General features: G+C 37.7%; 1 protein-coding gene across 3 annotated transcripts in view; it reads left to right on the plus strand.

Annotated features, from left to right (window-relative positions):
- GTF2A1 (general transcription factor IIA subunit 1) overlaps window positions 1-6112 on the plus strand; it is a 51044-nt gene extending 44932 nt beyond the window's left edge. For 2 of the 3 annotated variants that reach the window (XM_023742232.1, XM_004388083.3), the window contains exons 9-10: window positions 1885-1988; window positions 2783-6112. In XM_023742232.1, coding sequence (XP_023598000.1) covers window positions 1885-1988; window positions 2783-2852 — 174 coding nt within the window. In that variant the 3' untranslated portion in view covers window positions 2853-6112. Of the gene's footprint in view, window positions 1-1884 lie in introns of all 3 variants that reach the window. The other variant, XM_023742233.1, reaches the window with a different exon arrangement.
- Window positions 6113-16595: the final 10483 nt, after the last annotated feature.

Genomic DNA, 16595 nt, shown 5'->3' on the forward strand with positions numbered 1-16595 from the left:
ACAACTGCCACCCATCCTCCCTCATTAACATCATAGAGGCAGGTTTACAACAGACAGGAAAATCACACAGTAACAGGAATCATGGCCTAGCCAAATTGATACACACATTTTTTGGGGGACATAATTCAAACCATGACAAAGTCGTTGAATCTTTTGAGGGTATAATTTCGTTTTTTGAAGATGAATGCCTGATTAGCTTTCTTTTTGACGTCATTTAGACCACAGAGCCCTGGTGGCACAATGGCTAAGTGTTCGGCTGCTAACCAGAAGGTTAGCATTTTGAATCCACCAGCCGCTTCTTGGAAACCCTATGGGGCAGTTCTGCTCTGTACTGTAGGGTCACTGTGAGTTGGAATTGACTCGACGGCAACGGAGTTTTTTTTTTCTTTTCTTTTTTTGGTTTGAGACCACAGAAGAGGGAACCTTTGCAGAAGTGGAGCTTGAACTGTGCATTGAATAATGAGTAGCATTTACTGGGAAAAGGAAGGAAGGTCATTTCAGTTGATTTATAGCCCCTCTTCTTGGGAAATTCATGAAATTGCAAACAACTGAAAACTACAATTGAAGGCAAGGATGGGAGTGCCCAAAACCTGACCCAGTTTGAACCCTGCCCTTCTTCCTGTGGTTTAACTGTGGATGTCTGTAGTTTTTGAAATCTACTACTGAAAGTATCTGGATGATCAGCATTCCTGAAGAAGTACTTATTAAATGCTTGCCATGCATAAGGTTCCATGTTTAGTCTGTGAGCACTATTAGTTAATTTTGGTAGAAGAAATCAGTCTGTAATTGTATATATTTACAAGTGATACAAGAGGTGCCGCTGAGAATGCCATAAGGAATTTAGCAATGGGGAAGAATAGTTTTAGGGAAGGCTTTGTGAAAGAGGCAGTATTTTTGAGGTAGGTCTTGAAAATAGGGATTGAGTGTGGGGATTGAATTTGCAAAAATGGGAACAAGAGTTGATACTTCTTTTGATTGAATTATAGTTTTTAAGGGTGATAGAGGTAGGAAGTTAGATTGGAAAGGTGAGCTATTATTATCAGGTCATTAGCAAGCAGAAGTGATACGTTAGTATTGTGCTGTTACAGTGATGCTTATAAGATGAATGGTAGGAAGCAGAGGCTGAAGGCCTGGGAATCAGGTAGAAGTTCGTTGCAATAAATCAGATGAGAAGAGGCCATAGAAGATTATTGGTGGCCTTTGAGAAATCAGTTCGAAGGTCATCCTGAAGACAACTAAAGTGCAATGGAGATAAAATAGAGATGAGAAGTACTGCTAATAATAGAAATACTTGCACTGTGAGGCCCGCTGTATTAGAAGGATCAGTAATGTGGAATCTGTTATGCTGACAGTTACATGTGGAGAAGAGAAAGATAACAGTTGTAAACATGATGCCAGTATTGAGGAAAGCTCGCAGTGTCCTGGTGATCAGTAAATAAAAGCAATGAAGTAACACCTAAGAATAAGTAAATGGTATAGACTTAAAAGGAGTTACTGAGTAAAGGCAAAACAGTGATCTAGACGCATCAGGAGGAACAGGGAGTATTTCTGTTTTAAGTGTTTGCCAGCATAAAATTTCCTGTGACAAAGGGCAATGTGTATATGCAAACCCGTTAGAGATAAAGATATTTTTTAGAGAATTGTCATTAACTGTAGGGTCGTTATGAGTCGGAATCGACTCAGCGGCAACGAGTTTCGTTTTGGTTATTAGGTTATCAATGAACAAAAGTACTAAGAGCTGTAAACTAATACTAACTGTAGATACGTTTACTTTGTCTTTCTTTAAGTGTATCATTTTGGTTTTTGTTGTTTTTTACTATGTTTTCTCTGTCCTGATTGTATCTTTCATATTCTTTTTAATTTTCTGGCTTTTTGTTTACTTAGATACACAGAAGTAAAAACAAATGGAAATTTCATCTCAAGGATGGCATTATGAATCTTAATGGAAGAGATTATATATTTTCCAAAGCCATTGGAGATGCTGAATGGTGAAGAGTTACTTTTTTTCTTTTATAAATAAAACAGAACAAACTTAAAATTGAAGTGGACAGTTTGAAACTTGGAACATACACCAACCAAAACTTAACTTCTGCATGTCAGAAAAGTGCAGTAGAAGCAAAGCTACTGGAACAAAGATAGACTTCGACAACACAGACACTACTTGTAACTGGCAAGCCATGGAACTGTAGCACCTGGGATTGTTGGGAGGGGAAGGGGCTAGGGTTTTGTGTAGGAAAACCATAATTGTCAATTTTAAATACAGGTACCTGCTACCAGTAATTAGCATGTAAAGCTTTGTCTATATTCCTTCCTCCAGCTTGGGTTAAATCAGAAGATACTTGTTAGAATGAACTGAAGAAACTTCCCTTTTGATAGTTTGAATTGAAACTGCTTATTGTGTGTGGTTATATTTGGTAAAAATTTTGTGTGAGCTTTTTACAGAAGGGTAAGAATTACGGTGTTGAATTTTAATTCACTTGTATAAGGAAATAATTTAAAACTCTCATTATAGATCTTAAATATTTTTACTTGGCTATTCTCCCTCAGTAATATATACCTCTTCCTTTGCTGCTTTATGAAACATCTACTCAAGAATTAAAGGAAGTAGTCAGTGATCACATTTAGCTTGGAGACAACATTTGACCCAGAAGTGTATATTTATTTTATTTAGGTTTTCATACATATTAAATATAATTTAAAGACTTGGGTCTTGCCTGAGTTGAGTGGAATTAAAATAACAGCTTTAATTTCCTCATCAAAAAACTGTATTTGTTTCTTATAGTCTCACATCTTTAAAAGCCCCAAATTGGCTCCTCAGGAATACAGTTTCATTTCACAAAGGTACCATCTAACTGAAATTGTGTTCAAGTAAGTATATGTAGATTTTTCCTTTTGGGCTGAAGTGTATGCTTATATATGTTTAGTCTTTAAGCAAAACAAAATTCAGATAGTAGTCTGTGTGTTGATTGAAGCCTAGGGCAGGTGGTAAGGACCTGGATTTTTATTAAACAGTTTAGCAATTGTAATAGTTTCTTGTGTTTACTAGTAAAGAATGGAAAACCTATTCTAAATGAACAAATTTTTAAAACAACTTTGTAATTCGAGGGAAAATTTTGAGGGGTAGAAGGGAGTAGGCCACTAAATACAAATTTACCTCTATTTCATTTGGTGGCCCTTCCAGGCCTTTGATAGTATAGACATGGGCTCCAGTTTGCACATTAGGAAGAACGCAAAGAAATTTGATTTGTATATGAAAAATAGAAATTTAATATGTATATTAAGAATAGCATAGCTCTGTATTCTGTGAGGCGCTCTAAAGAACAATATGGCACTGCTGTGTTCATTGTGAACTAGCTGCCTGGGAGAACTGCAGAACACTTGTGTTCACCTTTGTGTTCTTATAACTCATTCAACATTTTATGGTTTATATTAACAAAATTCTTATTTTAAGTTGCTTGTATATATATATTTTTTTGGTCTTCCATTTACTTTGTGTGTTACCAGAAGTAACACACAAACACTTTAAAGTACATTGCAAAGAAGAAAACTGTGATCTATTATATAGTGTCTTTTCTTTTTAACACAAATGTTTAAACTTCTCAGAAAGGCTAATCAATTTTTTACCTACTTCCCACCCTGCTTGCCAACTTTGTCCCTTTAACTTATGTTCTGAACTTTGGTGTAAATGGTGCGTTCTGGGATGCTAGTAGTTTGATTTTATTTAGATGCCATGACTGGGAATACGGTTTTTATTTTACTGTATTAGTGTTTTTGGAGATTTGTTTACCTCCCTACTCCTCTCAGAGCACACACTGTTTTTAATTAATGAGCCTGGGAGGAGGAAGAAGCAGAGAAAGGAGGGGTTGAAATCATAGAACTCCTGTTGTTCAGTTGTCCTTCAGTAAAGTTGCTAGTAGGTTTATATTTACCCGATGAAGAAGTCAGTGACCTGAACTACCTATAAAAGTTTAGCGGTGCTGCAGTGTTGAATAAATGAAAACTTTTGGCCGTCCAGTAGCTCTTATGCTACTGAAACTTGGATTACTGTATAATATTTAGCTCATGTCTTGGGCCCTCTATGTAGACAAACATTTGTATTCATAGTAGCATTGTATACTGCCCTGTTTTTATAACTTTTTTTTTTTCCCCCAAACATGAACAGCCACTGCTTTCAGAACGACTCACTATGGTTATTTTGAAGCAGAAAATAACCATTTGTATTTGCACCTGTGTATTGCATATTAATATGGCATGCTTGGCAAAATTTTCTTTTACCTGTGAAAATTCTGAAAGCCAGTCCAAACAACACTGCATACCAAATTGTGCTCTTATATATATTACTGCATTGTATTTCTTTTTAATCAAACAGCATGTTTTTGTTTTATTATAATGGCTTGCTGTAAGAATGTCACTTATCTTTTATTGTACTTGAATTCTTAATCATGCTTTTAACATTGTATTTAACAAATCATTTCATTGGGTTCCATAAAAATGTCGTTCCTTTGAAAAGGCAAGGGATTCCCACTTTCAGAGTTTTAAAATGAAAGTAATGTGTTTATGCAAAGGGTAGTGGTGGGGGATAATTCAGACGTGGTATTATGGAATGAGTAAAGTTTTCGGAAAAGGATATGTTTGGATTTGCACAAATGGAGATGGCATCTTAAAGAAAACAAAACAAAAACAGATTAACATTAATCAACAGTGTGAAGGAAAATTTACAAAAATTATTAAAGTGAAAATGTGTGCCTTTCAGTATACATACTCTTGCTTGGTGGTCATTTGGATAAGCAGACCACTTGAATGCCTGCGAGCACATTTAATTTCTGCGGAGTGCCACATATGGCTAAAAACAACTCTTTGCTGTGCAATTAGTTTCTAGAGTAGAATGTCTGTTATATGAGGGGCGTCTTTATATTGGGCTTTTATATTTTTTAAACGTTCACATTTCTTTCTGTTAATTAAATGCCATCATAATATCACATTTACATTGTTGCCTCTTTAAAATCAAAGCCACCTTGATGTTATTCTTCTAGGAATACATCAAGATTTGAGCAGTGTGTATAGTGATTAAACTGTGTTCTTGAAGAACATATTTCTAATAGATTCTGGTTTTAAAAAACGATCATAAAAATATAATAGCTTTTGTATAAAGATTTTCTTTTGCTAGTGAAAATCAAGGATTTGGTTTTCTGTTTTCCCTGACTTTATGGGGGAATGAAAAGGGTTGTCTCTCTCTAAGAGTAATTTTTGATTATCTCATAGCAATAATGTCACCATTCTTTTCAGAGGGGAAATACACCTTGTACCGGAAAACAGACAAAATTTTCTCTTGGGACTTCCCTTTATAATTTAGCATTTTCTTCCACTTGAGAAAATTCCTGTATTTTCAGATTATTTCACCTTTAACTTTTTTGAGCTTTTGTGCAATGTAATGATTTATTGATCTGTGTTTGTATGTTTTCATTTTATTTCATATGTTTGTTTCCCTGGCTGAATCAGCTATTTCAGATTTTAAACTCATTGGTTAAAAAAAGTTGTTTTATATATTTCCTTCATGGGTTTATGTTAAATAGTTTTGCGTTTTAATCCACTATTATGCTATGAAAATTATTTGGAAGTTTATATTCTTCCCTTTGTAAGCCTGCCTTAGTCTACTTTTGTCATTTTCTATGGTTTAAGGAAGAACACACCAAACTTAAATTTTTTCGTTTGTTTTGAGGAACAAAAGTATTTTTTTCTTCTCAAGGGAAGAACTACATGGAGTTCATAACTACTCTTGTTTTCACCTTCCCTTAAATCAGTCCAGTATGCATCAGGGCTGTAATTTTGGGGGAGGGGCTAATCTTACTTTTGCTGTTCTGAGCTACTATTGTCAACTGCTGTTGTACATACTGTTATGTGTAAGGGCGTAAATATATTTATTATGTTTGTAAAATACATTCTGCACAATTGCAGATCAAAGTTGCTCTTCTGTGATTTACAGGATATTATGTTTTAAAGACCATCCTTGGAATACAATTAGAGAACTTAGTATTTTGATGTACTAAGACCTATTTTAAGTTTAATATTTTACCTTTGCAAAAACTTTAATTAAAGATGTTATTTAAAAAAAGTAATGTTGCTTGCTTTGCTTACTAGTGTATCACATTGTTATATAGATAATTGAATGATACACAGTTTAGAAAGGGAAATGATGTACATTGTTAATGATAGTGAGTTCCATTATCAAAGTTAAGAGTATCGTTAAATTCTATACGTTTAAGATAAATAGGGTGGGATGCCTGTCTGACTTATTAAACTGTGTTTATAAAGTCTTAACTAGCTTTTTAAAAAGAACGGTATTTTCCAGGGCACACAGTAATTTAAACTGGGCTAAATTTACACCAACAAAGTGTAACTATTAATTGATGTAATTAACAATTAACAACAATTATGTTAATTGAGTATTTCTACTCCAGAGAATAGGTTACTTAGGATGAAGTTATTCGACCTTATTGTTTTCTTATTTTACTGTTCAGCTAAATCTTTCCCTCTTCTTAGTTCAGAGTTTGTAAATAATTGCTTATTAGGAGAATTGGATAATTGAGATTTGTATTACATATTGAATATATTTTGTGTTATTTTAGAAGGTACTAAATAAGTAGCAGGTATTTTAATTTTATAATCAATTCAAATGAATCATTAAGAGAAAGCTTGCCGTTTTTGTAATTTTTTATCCTATTACAGACTACTTAGGAAACATGCAAATTTTAACTATTAAAACAATCATAATAAAGCTATTTTACTTATTGCCAGAAACTCTTGTATTTTTGTAGTTTAATTCAAGCTCCTACATTGCTGATGATCTTAACCTTTTTGGGCTGTTTCTCCCATCTGTAAAATGACAAAAGCGTTTTGAGAATTAAATGAAATAATACATGTAAAGCTCTTAAAATGGTTCGTGGTATATGGTAAGCACTCAGATGTCATAATTAAATTATTTGCATAACTCAAAATGACTAGTGGAGCCGAACATTTTTTAAATTGTCGAAAATAGTCAAAGAACTTGTCTTGATTGAGGAGAGGTAGTGAAAGGTTTGGTTACAACCAAATTACACCTAGAAGGTTGAGTTAACCAAAAAATCCCAAACCGTTGCTGTCAAGTCGCATCTGACTGTATATCTGGCTGTAGGGTTGTTGTGAGTTGGAATCAACTCAGCGGCAACAAGTTTATACCAGAATGTGCCTGAGGAAAGAATAGTGAATGGTGGATATAGAAGAGGAATAACAAAGCAATGAGAAGGCTAAGTAAAAATTTCCTGAATTATTGGTCTAAATTAGGCTGAATTTTCCCAAAGCTCAAACTATAGTACGACTATAATAATTTTTAAATTAAATGCTTTTCCCAAGTATCTAGATTCTGCTCAGTTCATTTATGGAGGGAAAAAACACTGATGGTAAGAGGTGAAGCTATAGGTGCCTCACATTGATTCTGACCTGACTCCCTCTATTATTGCTTGTTGGCAGCCCAATTTCTGGAGGCAAATGGCTTTTTTTGTCAACCCTCCCACCCTCCAGCCCAGGAGGAGGAGGTGAATCATTACTTTTATTTCTGTTTTGAAATACAATTTTTCTTAATTTGAGAATTTGAGCATAGAGCATGTATTAACTCATTTATTCAACTCACTCCATTTAGTGATCTCCTATGTTCCAGGAATTGTAATCAGTACTGTTGGTGGGCCCAGAGATGAGTAAGACAGTTAACTGCCTTTCTTCCATCCCTAGTGTGGATTGGATTACTAACACTGTGACCTTGGGCATGTTACCAAACCTGACTACCTTACAGGGTTATGGTGAAAATTGAATGAGATAATGCATACGTTGGCTTTAGCGCAGTCCTTGGCACATGATAACTGCTCAATAAATGTATATTGTTAGGTGCCGTCATTGGTTCTGACTCTTGGCAACCCTACATACAACAGAATGAAACACTGCCCAGTCCTGCGCCATCCTAACAATCGTTAGGCTTGAGTCTGTTGTTGCAGCCAGTATGTCATTCCATCTCGTTCATCTTACTCTTTTTCACTGACCCTCTACTAAGCATGATGTCCTTCTCCAGGGACTTATCCCTCCTGATAACATGTCCAAAGTATGTGAGATGTAATCTCACCATCCTTGCCTCTAAGGAGCATTCTGGTTGTACTTCTTCCAAAACAGATTTGTTCGTTCTTTTGGCAGTCCATGGTATATTCAGTATTCTTCGCCGATGGCACAATTCAAGGCATCAGTTCCTTGGTCTTCCTTAATCATCGTTCAGCTTTCACATGCATGTGACGCGATTGAAAACACCATGGCTTGGGTCAGGTGCACTTTAGTCTTCAAGGTGACATCTTCGCTTTTCAACACTTTAAAGAGGTCTTTTGCAGCAGATTTGCCCAATGCAATGAGTCTCTTGATTTCTTGACTGCTGCTTCCATAGGCGTTGATTGTGGATCCGAGTAAAATGAAATCCTTGACGTCAGTCTTTTCTCCGTTTATCATGATGTTGCTGGAAGTGTAATCCATACTGAAGGCTGTGGTCTTTGATCTTCATCAGTAAGTACTTCAAGTCCTCTTCACTTTCAGCAAGCAAGGTTGTTAATGAGTCTTCCTCCAATCTCGATGCCCCGTTCTTCTTTATATAGTCCAGTTTCTCGGATTATTTGCTCAGCATACAGATTGAATAGATACGGTGAAAGGACACAACCCTGAATCACACCTTTCCTGACTTTATGCAGTATCCCTTGTTCTGTTCAAATGACTGCCTCTTGATCTATGTGTTGGTTCCTCATGAGCACAATTACATGTTCTGGAATTCCCATTTTCTGCAGTGTTATCCATAATTTGTTATGCTCCACACAGTCAAATGCCTTTGCATAGTCAATAAAACACATGTAAACATCTTTCTGGTATTCTCTGCTTTCAGCCAGGATCCGTCTGACATCCTCTTCTGAATCCTGCTTGAACTTCTGGCAGTTCCCTGTTGTACTGTTGCAGCTGCTTTTGAATGATCTTCAGCAAAATTTTACTTGCGTGTGACATTAGTGATATTGTTCAATTATTTCCGCATTCGATTGGATGACCTTTCTCGGCAATAGGCATAAATATGGATCTCTTCCAGTTGATTGGCCAGATAGCTGTCATCCAAAGTCTTGGCATAGAGGAGTGAGCACTTCCAGCGCTGCATCTGTTTGTTGAAACATCTCAATTGGTATTCCGTCAATTCCTGGAACCTTATTTTTCACCAGTGCCTTCAGTGCAGCTTGGACTTCTTCTTCCTTCAGTATCATTAGTTCCCTTATCATATGCTACCTCCTGAAATGGTTGAATGTCGACCAATTCTTTTTGATTTATAGTGACTCTCTATTTCTTCCATCTTCTTTTGATACTTCCTGCGTTGTTTAATATTTTTTTTGTAGAATCCTTCAGTATTGGAACTTGAGACTTGAAATTTTTCTCAATGACTTCCTCATTGCAAATACCTTTTTTCACCAACATGAACGGCGAGTATACATGTGGACCTCACCAGATGGAATACACAGGAATCAAATCAACTACATCTGTGGAAAGAGATGATGGAAAATCTCTATCAGAACAAGGTCAGGGGCTGACTGTGGAACAGACCATTAGTTGCTCATATGCACGTTCAAGTTGAAACTGAAGAATATTAAAACAAGTCCATGAGAGCTAAAGTATGACTTTTAGTGTATCCCACCTGACTTTAGAGACCATCTTGAGAATAGATTTGACATGATGAACACTAATGACCGAAGACCAGATAAGTTGTGAAATGACATCAAGGACATCATACTGAAGAAAGCAAGAGATCATTGAAAAGAAAGAGAAGACCAAAACGAATGTCAGAAGAGACTCTGAAACTTGCTCTTGAATGTCGAGTGGCTTAAGCAAAAGGAAAAATGATGAAATAAAAGAGCTGTACAGAAGATTTCAAAGGGTGGCTTGAGAAGACAAAGTAAAGTATTGCAATGACATGTGCAAAGACCTGGAGACAGAAAACCAAAAGAACACACTTGGTATTTCAATAAATGTATATATACCCATATATTTTAGTCGGGAATAATGGTCACAGAAAAGATCTTAGGTTGTTTTTCTAGATTAATCATGAGTTTTCCTCACCTTCCTGTCTTAATAGAAACAGGTTCATGGCCTTTGATGCCTCTACAGATTTAAGTAAGGGATCAGAGAAGTTAATGATAGTAATTCGCACTGAGTTTTTCAATGAAGATACATTCTGGAAGCTTAATTGTAGTTGTGGACTTCACACTGGAAATGAATTTTGTTTTCTTGAATCAAGAATGTCCTGAATCCTCACTTACCTTCAGACTTCACCTTTGTAAAGCTTGTTGAGTTGATATGATACCAGTTAGTTTCCTACTGACCACTTTTGAAATATTCCACCATCTCAAACACAATGTGACAAAAATAAGAATTCATTCCTATCCCCATTTCCTCATCCCTAAACCTCATGTCTCAATGACTACTAGTACTACTTTCCCAGTCACTGGGATTTGAAGCTTAGTGTCATCTAATCCTGTTTCTTCCCTAAATTTAGTAAACAACTCCACTGTCTACCAGAAGCTCAAACCAAAACCCAGGAGTCATCCCTGATGCCCTTCATCATCATTTTACCACATGCAGTGAATGTGTCAGCAAATTTTGCTGGTTTTACCATCAATGTATATCTTGATTCTGACACAGAAAATAGTTTATGAAAAAGAAACGCAAATGGAAAATAAATTGACCCTTTTAGTAATTAATGTAAAATAGTACTTTTTTTCACTTATCAAATTATAAAGATTGATAATACCGTGTTATGATAAGAGTGTGGGTAAATGAACCTTCTGATATGTTGCTGGTGAGAGTGTAAATTGGTACAATCTTTCTGGTAGAGGAAACGAGGCACAAATCCCGTGAGTTAGGGAAAGAGGATGGTGTGCACAGGGTACTGTCAAAGAGAAAAATTAATAACATGTCTTCTTTGATTTTAAGGTTTTCTTACCCAGGAAACTAAATATTCACTGTAAAGAAATTCCTAATGTAGAATAAAAACATCACAAAGTTTAGTAACGCAAAAAGAAAGTTTTATTCAGCATATATTCAAAGAGGCAAAAGTAGGAAACGGACAACCATGCTGCCAGAGCCGTGTCTGCCTGAGTCCAAGGAAATACTAGAGAACAGACAAAAATGGGAAAATGGACAAGCATGCTGCCACAACCATGTCTGCCTGAGTCAAAAGAATATTACAGAATAGGCAAGAATGGGAAAACAGACAAGCATGCTGCCAGAGCCATGTCTGCCTGAGTCCAAAGAATATTGTAGAATAGGAAAGAATGGGAAAACAGACACGCATCTTGCCATGCCAGAGCCACATCTGCCCAAGTCTGAGAACGTTACAGAGTCATCAGTGTATATTAACGGTACAAATGGGCAAAACCATCGAAAGCTTCACCTTTTCACAGATTGGCTAGAAACTGTGATCCTTCATTTTGAATCATCTTTCTTAATCATTGGTACAGATTTCAGTAACGACAGGAGGGTCTTCATTGGTCCAACAAATTTTCTATTCACTAAGTGCTAATAGAAAAAGATAAGAGTGGAAAGTCTTCTGTGATATTTAATTGATTTATGTGAAAGCTTCCCTAAAAGGTATTTTCCAAGATTGTCCTAGCTATTGTCTTTATATCTCAGGACCCAGTTGATGTGTCCTTGTGACCCCAGCTTCAGCTGGGTCACATTCTCTATACTCAAGGACAGGGAATAATGTCTCCAATATTATTTTCTAAATTACTAACCAAAATTAATCCCGCCAGTGCGTTTTCTTCCATCCAAAGTTGCTAATCTTTTCTTTTCTGTTCAAAACCAGGTTTACTAAATTTGAATTTCAAAAAGTATAGCTGGGTGGAGGACCAGAGATCACCTTGTGACCCAATATTAGTTGATCTCAGTAAAGGGCGAGGGCAGGGTTCAATCAATCACGTTAAGATTTGCCTGTGGTTGATCTTCTATAAGGAGCCCTAGTGGTGAAGTGATTAAGCTGCTAACCGAAAGGTCGGCAGTTTGAACTTGTCATCTGCTCCATGGGTGAAAGATGTGGCAGTCTCTTCCGTAAAGATTTACAGGCTTGGAAACCCTGTGCAGCAGTTCTACTCTGCCCTATAGGGTCGCTATGAGTCACAGTCGACTCAGTGGCAATGGGTTTGTTTTTGTTTTGTTTTGTTTTTTATCTATATTTCTCTCTCTTCTCTTTATAAGCCTCCTTGTACCTAGCCTACTCGAAGCCATTTGCTTTTTCTGCAATCAAAATGATCTCCCTATATGCATATAGAGTAACTGCTCAGAATAAACCTTATGTTTCAATTTCATTGAGTTTTGATTATTTTTAACAGAACAACCATTTACCCAAGAGGCTAGTGTGTAGTGAATGTGAGAGAGGCCAGGTATTTTGAGGAAAAAATGAAAAGATTCATATTTGATATGTTAAGTTTTCAGTGCCCATTAAACATCCAAGTTGAGGTATCAAGATAGCAAGGTAAATATAAGTAGATGGAGCTCAGGGGGTGTTGTGGGCTGAATAATGCCTTTGGAATTCATTATATGGAGAGTATAAAGAGGAGTAAAAGAGAAAGGAATAGGATCTAGGACCAACCCCAGAGGCACGTCTAAGATAGGAAGAGGAGTTAGCAGGACTGACTACATAATTTGCAGGGCCCAGTGCAAAATGATTATGTGGGGCCCATTATTAAACAACTATTAAGAATTTCAGGACAAGTGACAACAGAGAATTAAACCAAATATGGAGCCCTGTGTGACTGTACTTGTCATACACCCATGAAGCCAGCCCTGGGAGTAAGAAAAGGAGAATGAGAAAGCAAGGCTAGCGAAGTAGGAAGGAAGGAAGGAGAGGCTGGCATCTTAGAAATCAAAGAGGACAGTGTTTTAAAAAAGATTGCGTCCTGGTTGGCTTAAGCCATTCTACTTCCCTGGCCATGGTCGTTGATTCAAGGATGGATACGTGACTTAAGGAGTCCTCTTTGGTGAATCTCATGACTCTTGCTTGAAGTACTGGGACAAAATATCTTTTTCTCTTGTGAAATTTGAATGAGGAAGCATGCAGCTCCAATGGCATTGGCAGCTGTCTATGACCTTGAGGAGAACAAAGCTTAAGATAAAGATGATGCAGGAGAGCAGAACAAAAGATGGAAGTTACAGAGTCCTTGATGACATCTTATGACTTAAGTCTTTTAGTAGGTGATTTAGTCCATGTACAGTTATCATAGGTACTGGTTTTGCATTTTCTGTTTACCATTCTTTTTCTTTATTTCTTCCCTCTTCTCTGGCTTCTTTTAGTTGAATACAACTTCCTGCATTTTTTCCTGTTGGTTTGATGGCTTGGTTTAGGCCTGGGTTGTGAGACTGTGTCTCCTGCTTCCCTAGAATCTCGAAGGTCTCTAAGCATAGCCCCTAGATTCCTAGCGAAAAATAGAGTGAAAAGAGCACAGGCTTTGACGCGAGATTGATCTGGAGTCAAGTACCAGGTGTCTCTACCCTTTCTGAGTCCCATAAACCCATTGTCATCGAGTTGATTCCAACTCATAGCGATCCTATAGGACAGAGTAGAACTGCCCCATAGAGTTTCCAAGGAGCAGCTGGTGGATTCAAACTGCCGACCTTTTGGTTAGCAGCCGAGCTCTTATGCCACCAGGGCTCCTCTGAGTCCCATATTCCTCACTTATAAAATGGACATAATAATTGTTATCTTGTGTTCTTGTAAGATTTAGTTCATGTAAAGTGTTGGGCATATATTAAAAAAAGTTTTCATTAAGTCAGCTCTGAATCCTGGTGACCCGTGTTGCAGAGTAGAACTATATTCCATATTTCCTAGCTGTGAACTTTCAGAAGCCGATTGCCAGGCCTTTCTTTCGAGGTGCCTCTAGATGAGTTCCAACTGCCAACCTTTCGGTTAACCATTAGCTTCACCCAAGAACTCCAGGCAAATATTAGATGCTCAAAATATTTTATGATGTTAGCATACATGACCTTAGGGTTGTTTTGGTTTGATCTTCTTATTTTACAGGTGAGAACTTAAAAACACAAAGAAGTGATGTAAATTGATCTAATAAAAGCTATAGCCAGAACCTGATACCACACTTCCTGATAGCTAGTTCTCTTTCCACTCGCTAGAGGCAGGCGGCTTGCAGGCAGTGATGTTCCATGGTCATGTTTTGTCAAGCCTGTTTTTAACAGTGTATATGCAATGACTTTTTTATGCTTAGTTGCAACACAACCTCCTAACCCAACCTACTTCACCATTTTAAACTAACTGCATGTCTTCTGCGCACACTGAATCTGTGGCCAGGACAGCGTGACTGCCTGTTAACCCCTCGTGTTTGTTTTAGGAACAAATGCAAAATGATTTATAAAAATAGCACCATTCAGTTCGAAGTCAAGTAGTTACCTTCTGTTAGACCTTTTCTTTCTCTAGGGCTTGTCAGTAAGAAACTGCAGAAAGCCTTGCTGCCTTTTCAAAATATCAGTCAATTGTATTCTGCAACAGAGCAGGCTATGGGAATGAGAGGGAGAGGGGAGACCTGGGGACGCTATTTGAGTGTCTGTGTTTGCTTAGTCCTGTGTCTCCTTGTGTCAGGGACTCCTGATTGTAAGTAGAGGAACCGGGGGCACAGCTGGCAGCTTTGTTGTTTTAAATCTCAGGGAGCTTGGTTTAAAGGAGTAACTTCCATTCCTTAATAATTATCTGTTTATCCAGTTGTCTTTGAGTCACCTCCAACTCATGGTGACCTGTGTGTGTGTGTGTGTGTGTGTGTGTGAGAGAGAGAGAGAGGGAGAGAGAGAGAGAGAGAGAGAGTAGAACTGTGCTCTATAGAGTTTTTGATGGCTGATTTTTTAGGAGTAGATTACCAGACCTTTCTTCCGAGGTGCCTCTGGGTGGACTCAAACCTCCAACATTATCAGTTAGCAGCCGAGCCCATTAACTGTTCGCACCACCAGCTCTAAAACGCAAAAAAGCCCCAAACGTGAAAACTTTATATATCCCATGGAGTGAGAGAATCTTGAGGAGCCACCTGGGTCACTTTTTATTTTTTTAGGAATAGCCATTTGGAGCCCATCAAATTGATCAGGATTCAGGCAATTATTAAACACCTCAAGAGAAGAATATTCTATAGGGTTCCTTTGGCGTGAAGACTGGGTCACTGAATTATAAATTCCATTACAACTGAGGCTGTCTTTCATATTCACAACTATAGTTCCAGAACTGAATTCTGTGCCAGGCATATAGAAGTACATATTTGCTCAATGAATGAATGAGTGAGTGAGTAAATGAAAGTGTTGTGCTGATTAATTTTAAAAGAGTCAAAGATCTGTCTCCTTCATTTTGAAAAGATACCACTGACTTTTCTGCAGAGTTGACAAAACTTTCACACTAAGGATGCTTATAGGATGGGGTGGCAATACTGGGCAGGGCAAGTGGGGCCAGGAAAACCAATAATTCTACCTAGGTTATTTTCAAGAGACAATTAGAGTAAAGGCTTTTTATAGCTGTTTTATTTCAATGGGAAGGAGCCCTGGTGGCACAGTGGTTAAGTGCTCAGCTGCTAACCGAAAGGTTGGGGATTCGAACTCACCAGCTGCTCCATTGGAGAAAGATGCGGCAGTAGACTTCTGTAAAGATTACAGACTTAGAAACCCTATGGAGTAGTTCTACTCTGTTCTAAAGGTTCGCTATGAGTCAGCATTGACTCAATGGCAATGGGTTTGGTTTGGTTTTTTGTAATTTCAACAGGATGCGTAAGGGACATTTCCTATTTTGGCTTCCCAGTGTCAGAACACCTTATTTTGCCTTGTACTAAGCAAAATGGAAGGCAGGACTATGCCTCCCTTAGTAAAAGTTGAATGGAGGAAGTGATTTCTCTCCCTGCCTGTCTTAGTTATCTAGTGCTGCTATAACAGAAATACCACAAGCAGATGGCTTTAACAAACAGAAATTTATTTTCTCACAGTCTAGGAGGCTAGAAGTCCAAATTCAGGGTGCCAGTTCTAGAGGAAGGCTTGCTTTCTCTATCAGCACTGGGGAAAGGTCCTTGTCATCAGTCTTCCCCTGGTCTAGGAGCTTCTCAGCGCAGGGACCCCAGGTCCAAAGGATGTGCTCCCCTCCTGGATCTTCATTCTTGGTGGCATGAGGTCCCCTCTCTGCTTGCTTCTCTGTTGTTTTATCTCTTGTAAGATAAAAGGTGAAGTAGGCCACACCCCAGGGAAACTTCCATCAGATCAGGGCTGTGACCTAAGTAAGGATATTGCATCCCACCCTAATCCTCTTTAACATAACTTAATCTTGCCTCATTAACCACAGGCAGAGATTAGGATTTACAACATATAGGAAAATTACATCACAAATTGGAGAACAACCACACAATACTGGGAATCATGGCCTAGCCAAGTTGATAGACATTTTGGGGGGGAGGGACACAATTCAATCCATAACACTGCCTCTGCATCTAGAAAGAGGGACCAAAACCTGAGAGGTGACCAGTCAGATGCTT

This window comes from Trichechus manatus, unplaced genomic scaffold (assembly GCF_000243295.1).
Source record: "Trichechus manatus latirostris isolate Lorelei unplaced genomic scaffold, TriManLat1.0 scaffold00206, whole genome shotgun sequence".
NCBI classification, from domain to species: Eukaryota; Metazoa; Chordata; class Mammalia; order Sirenia; family Trichechidae; genus Trichechus; species Trichechus manatus.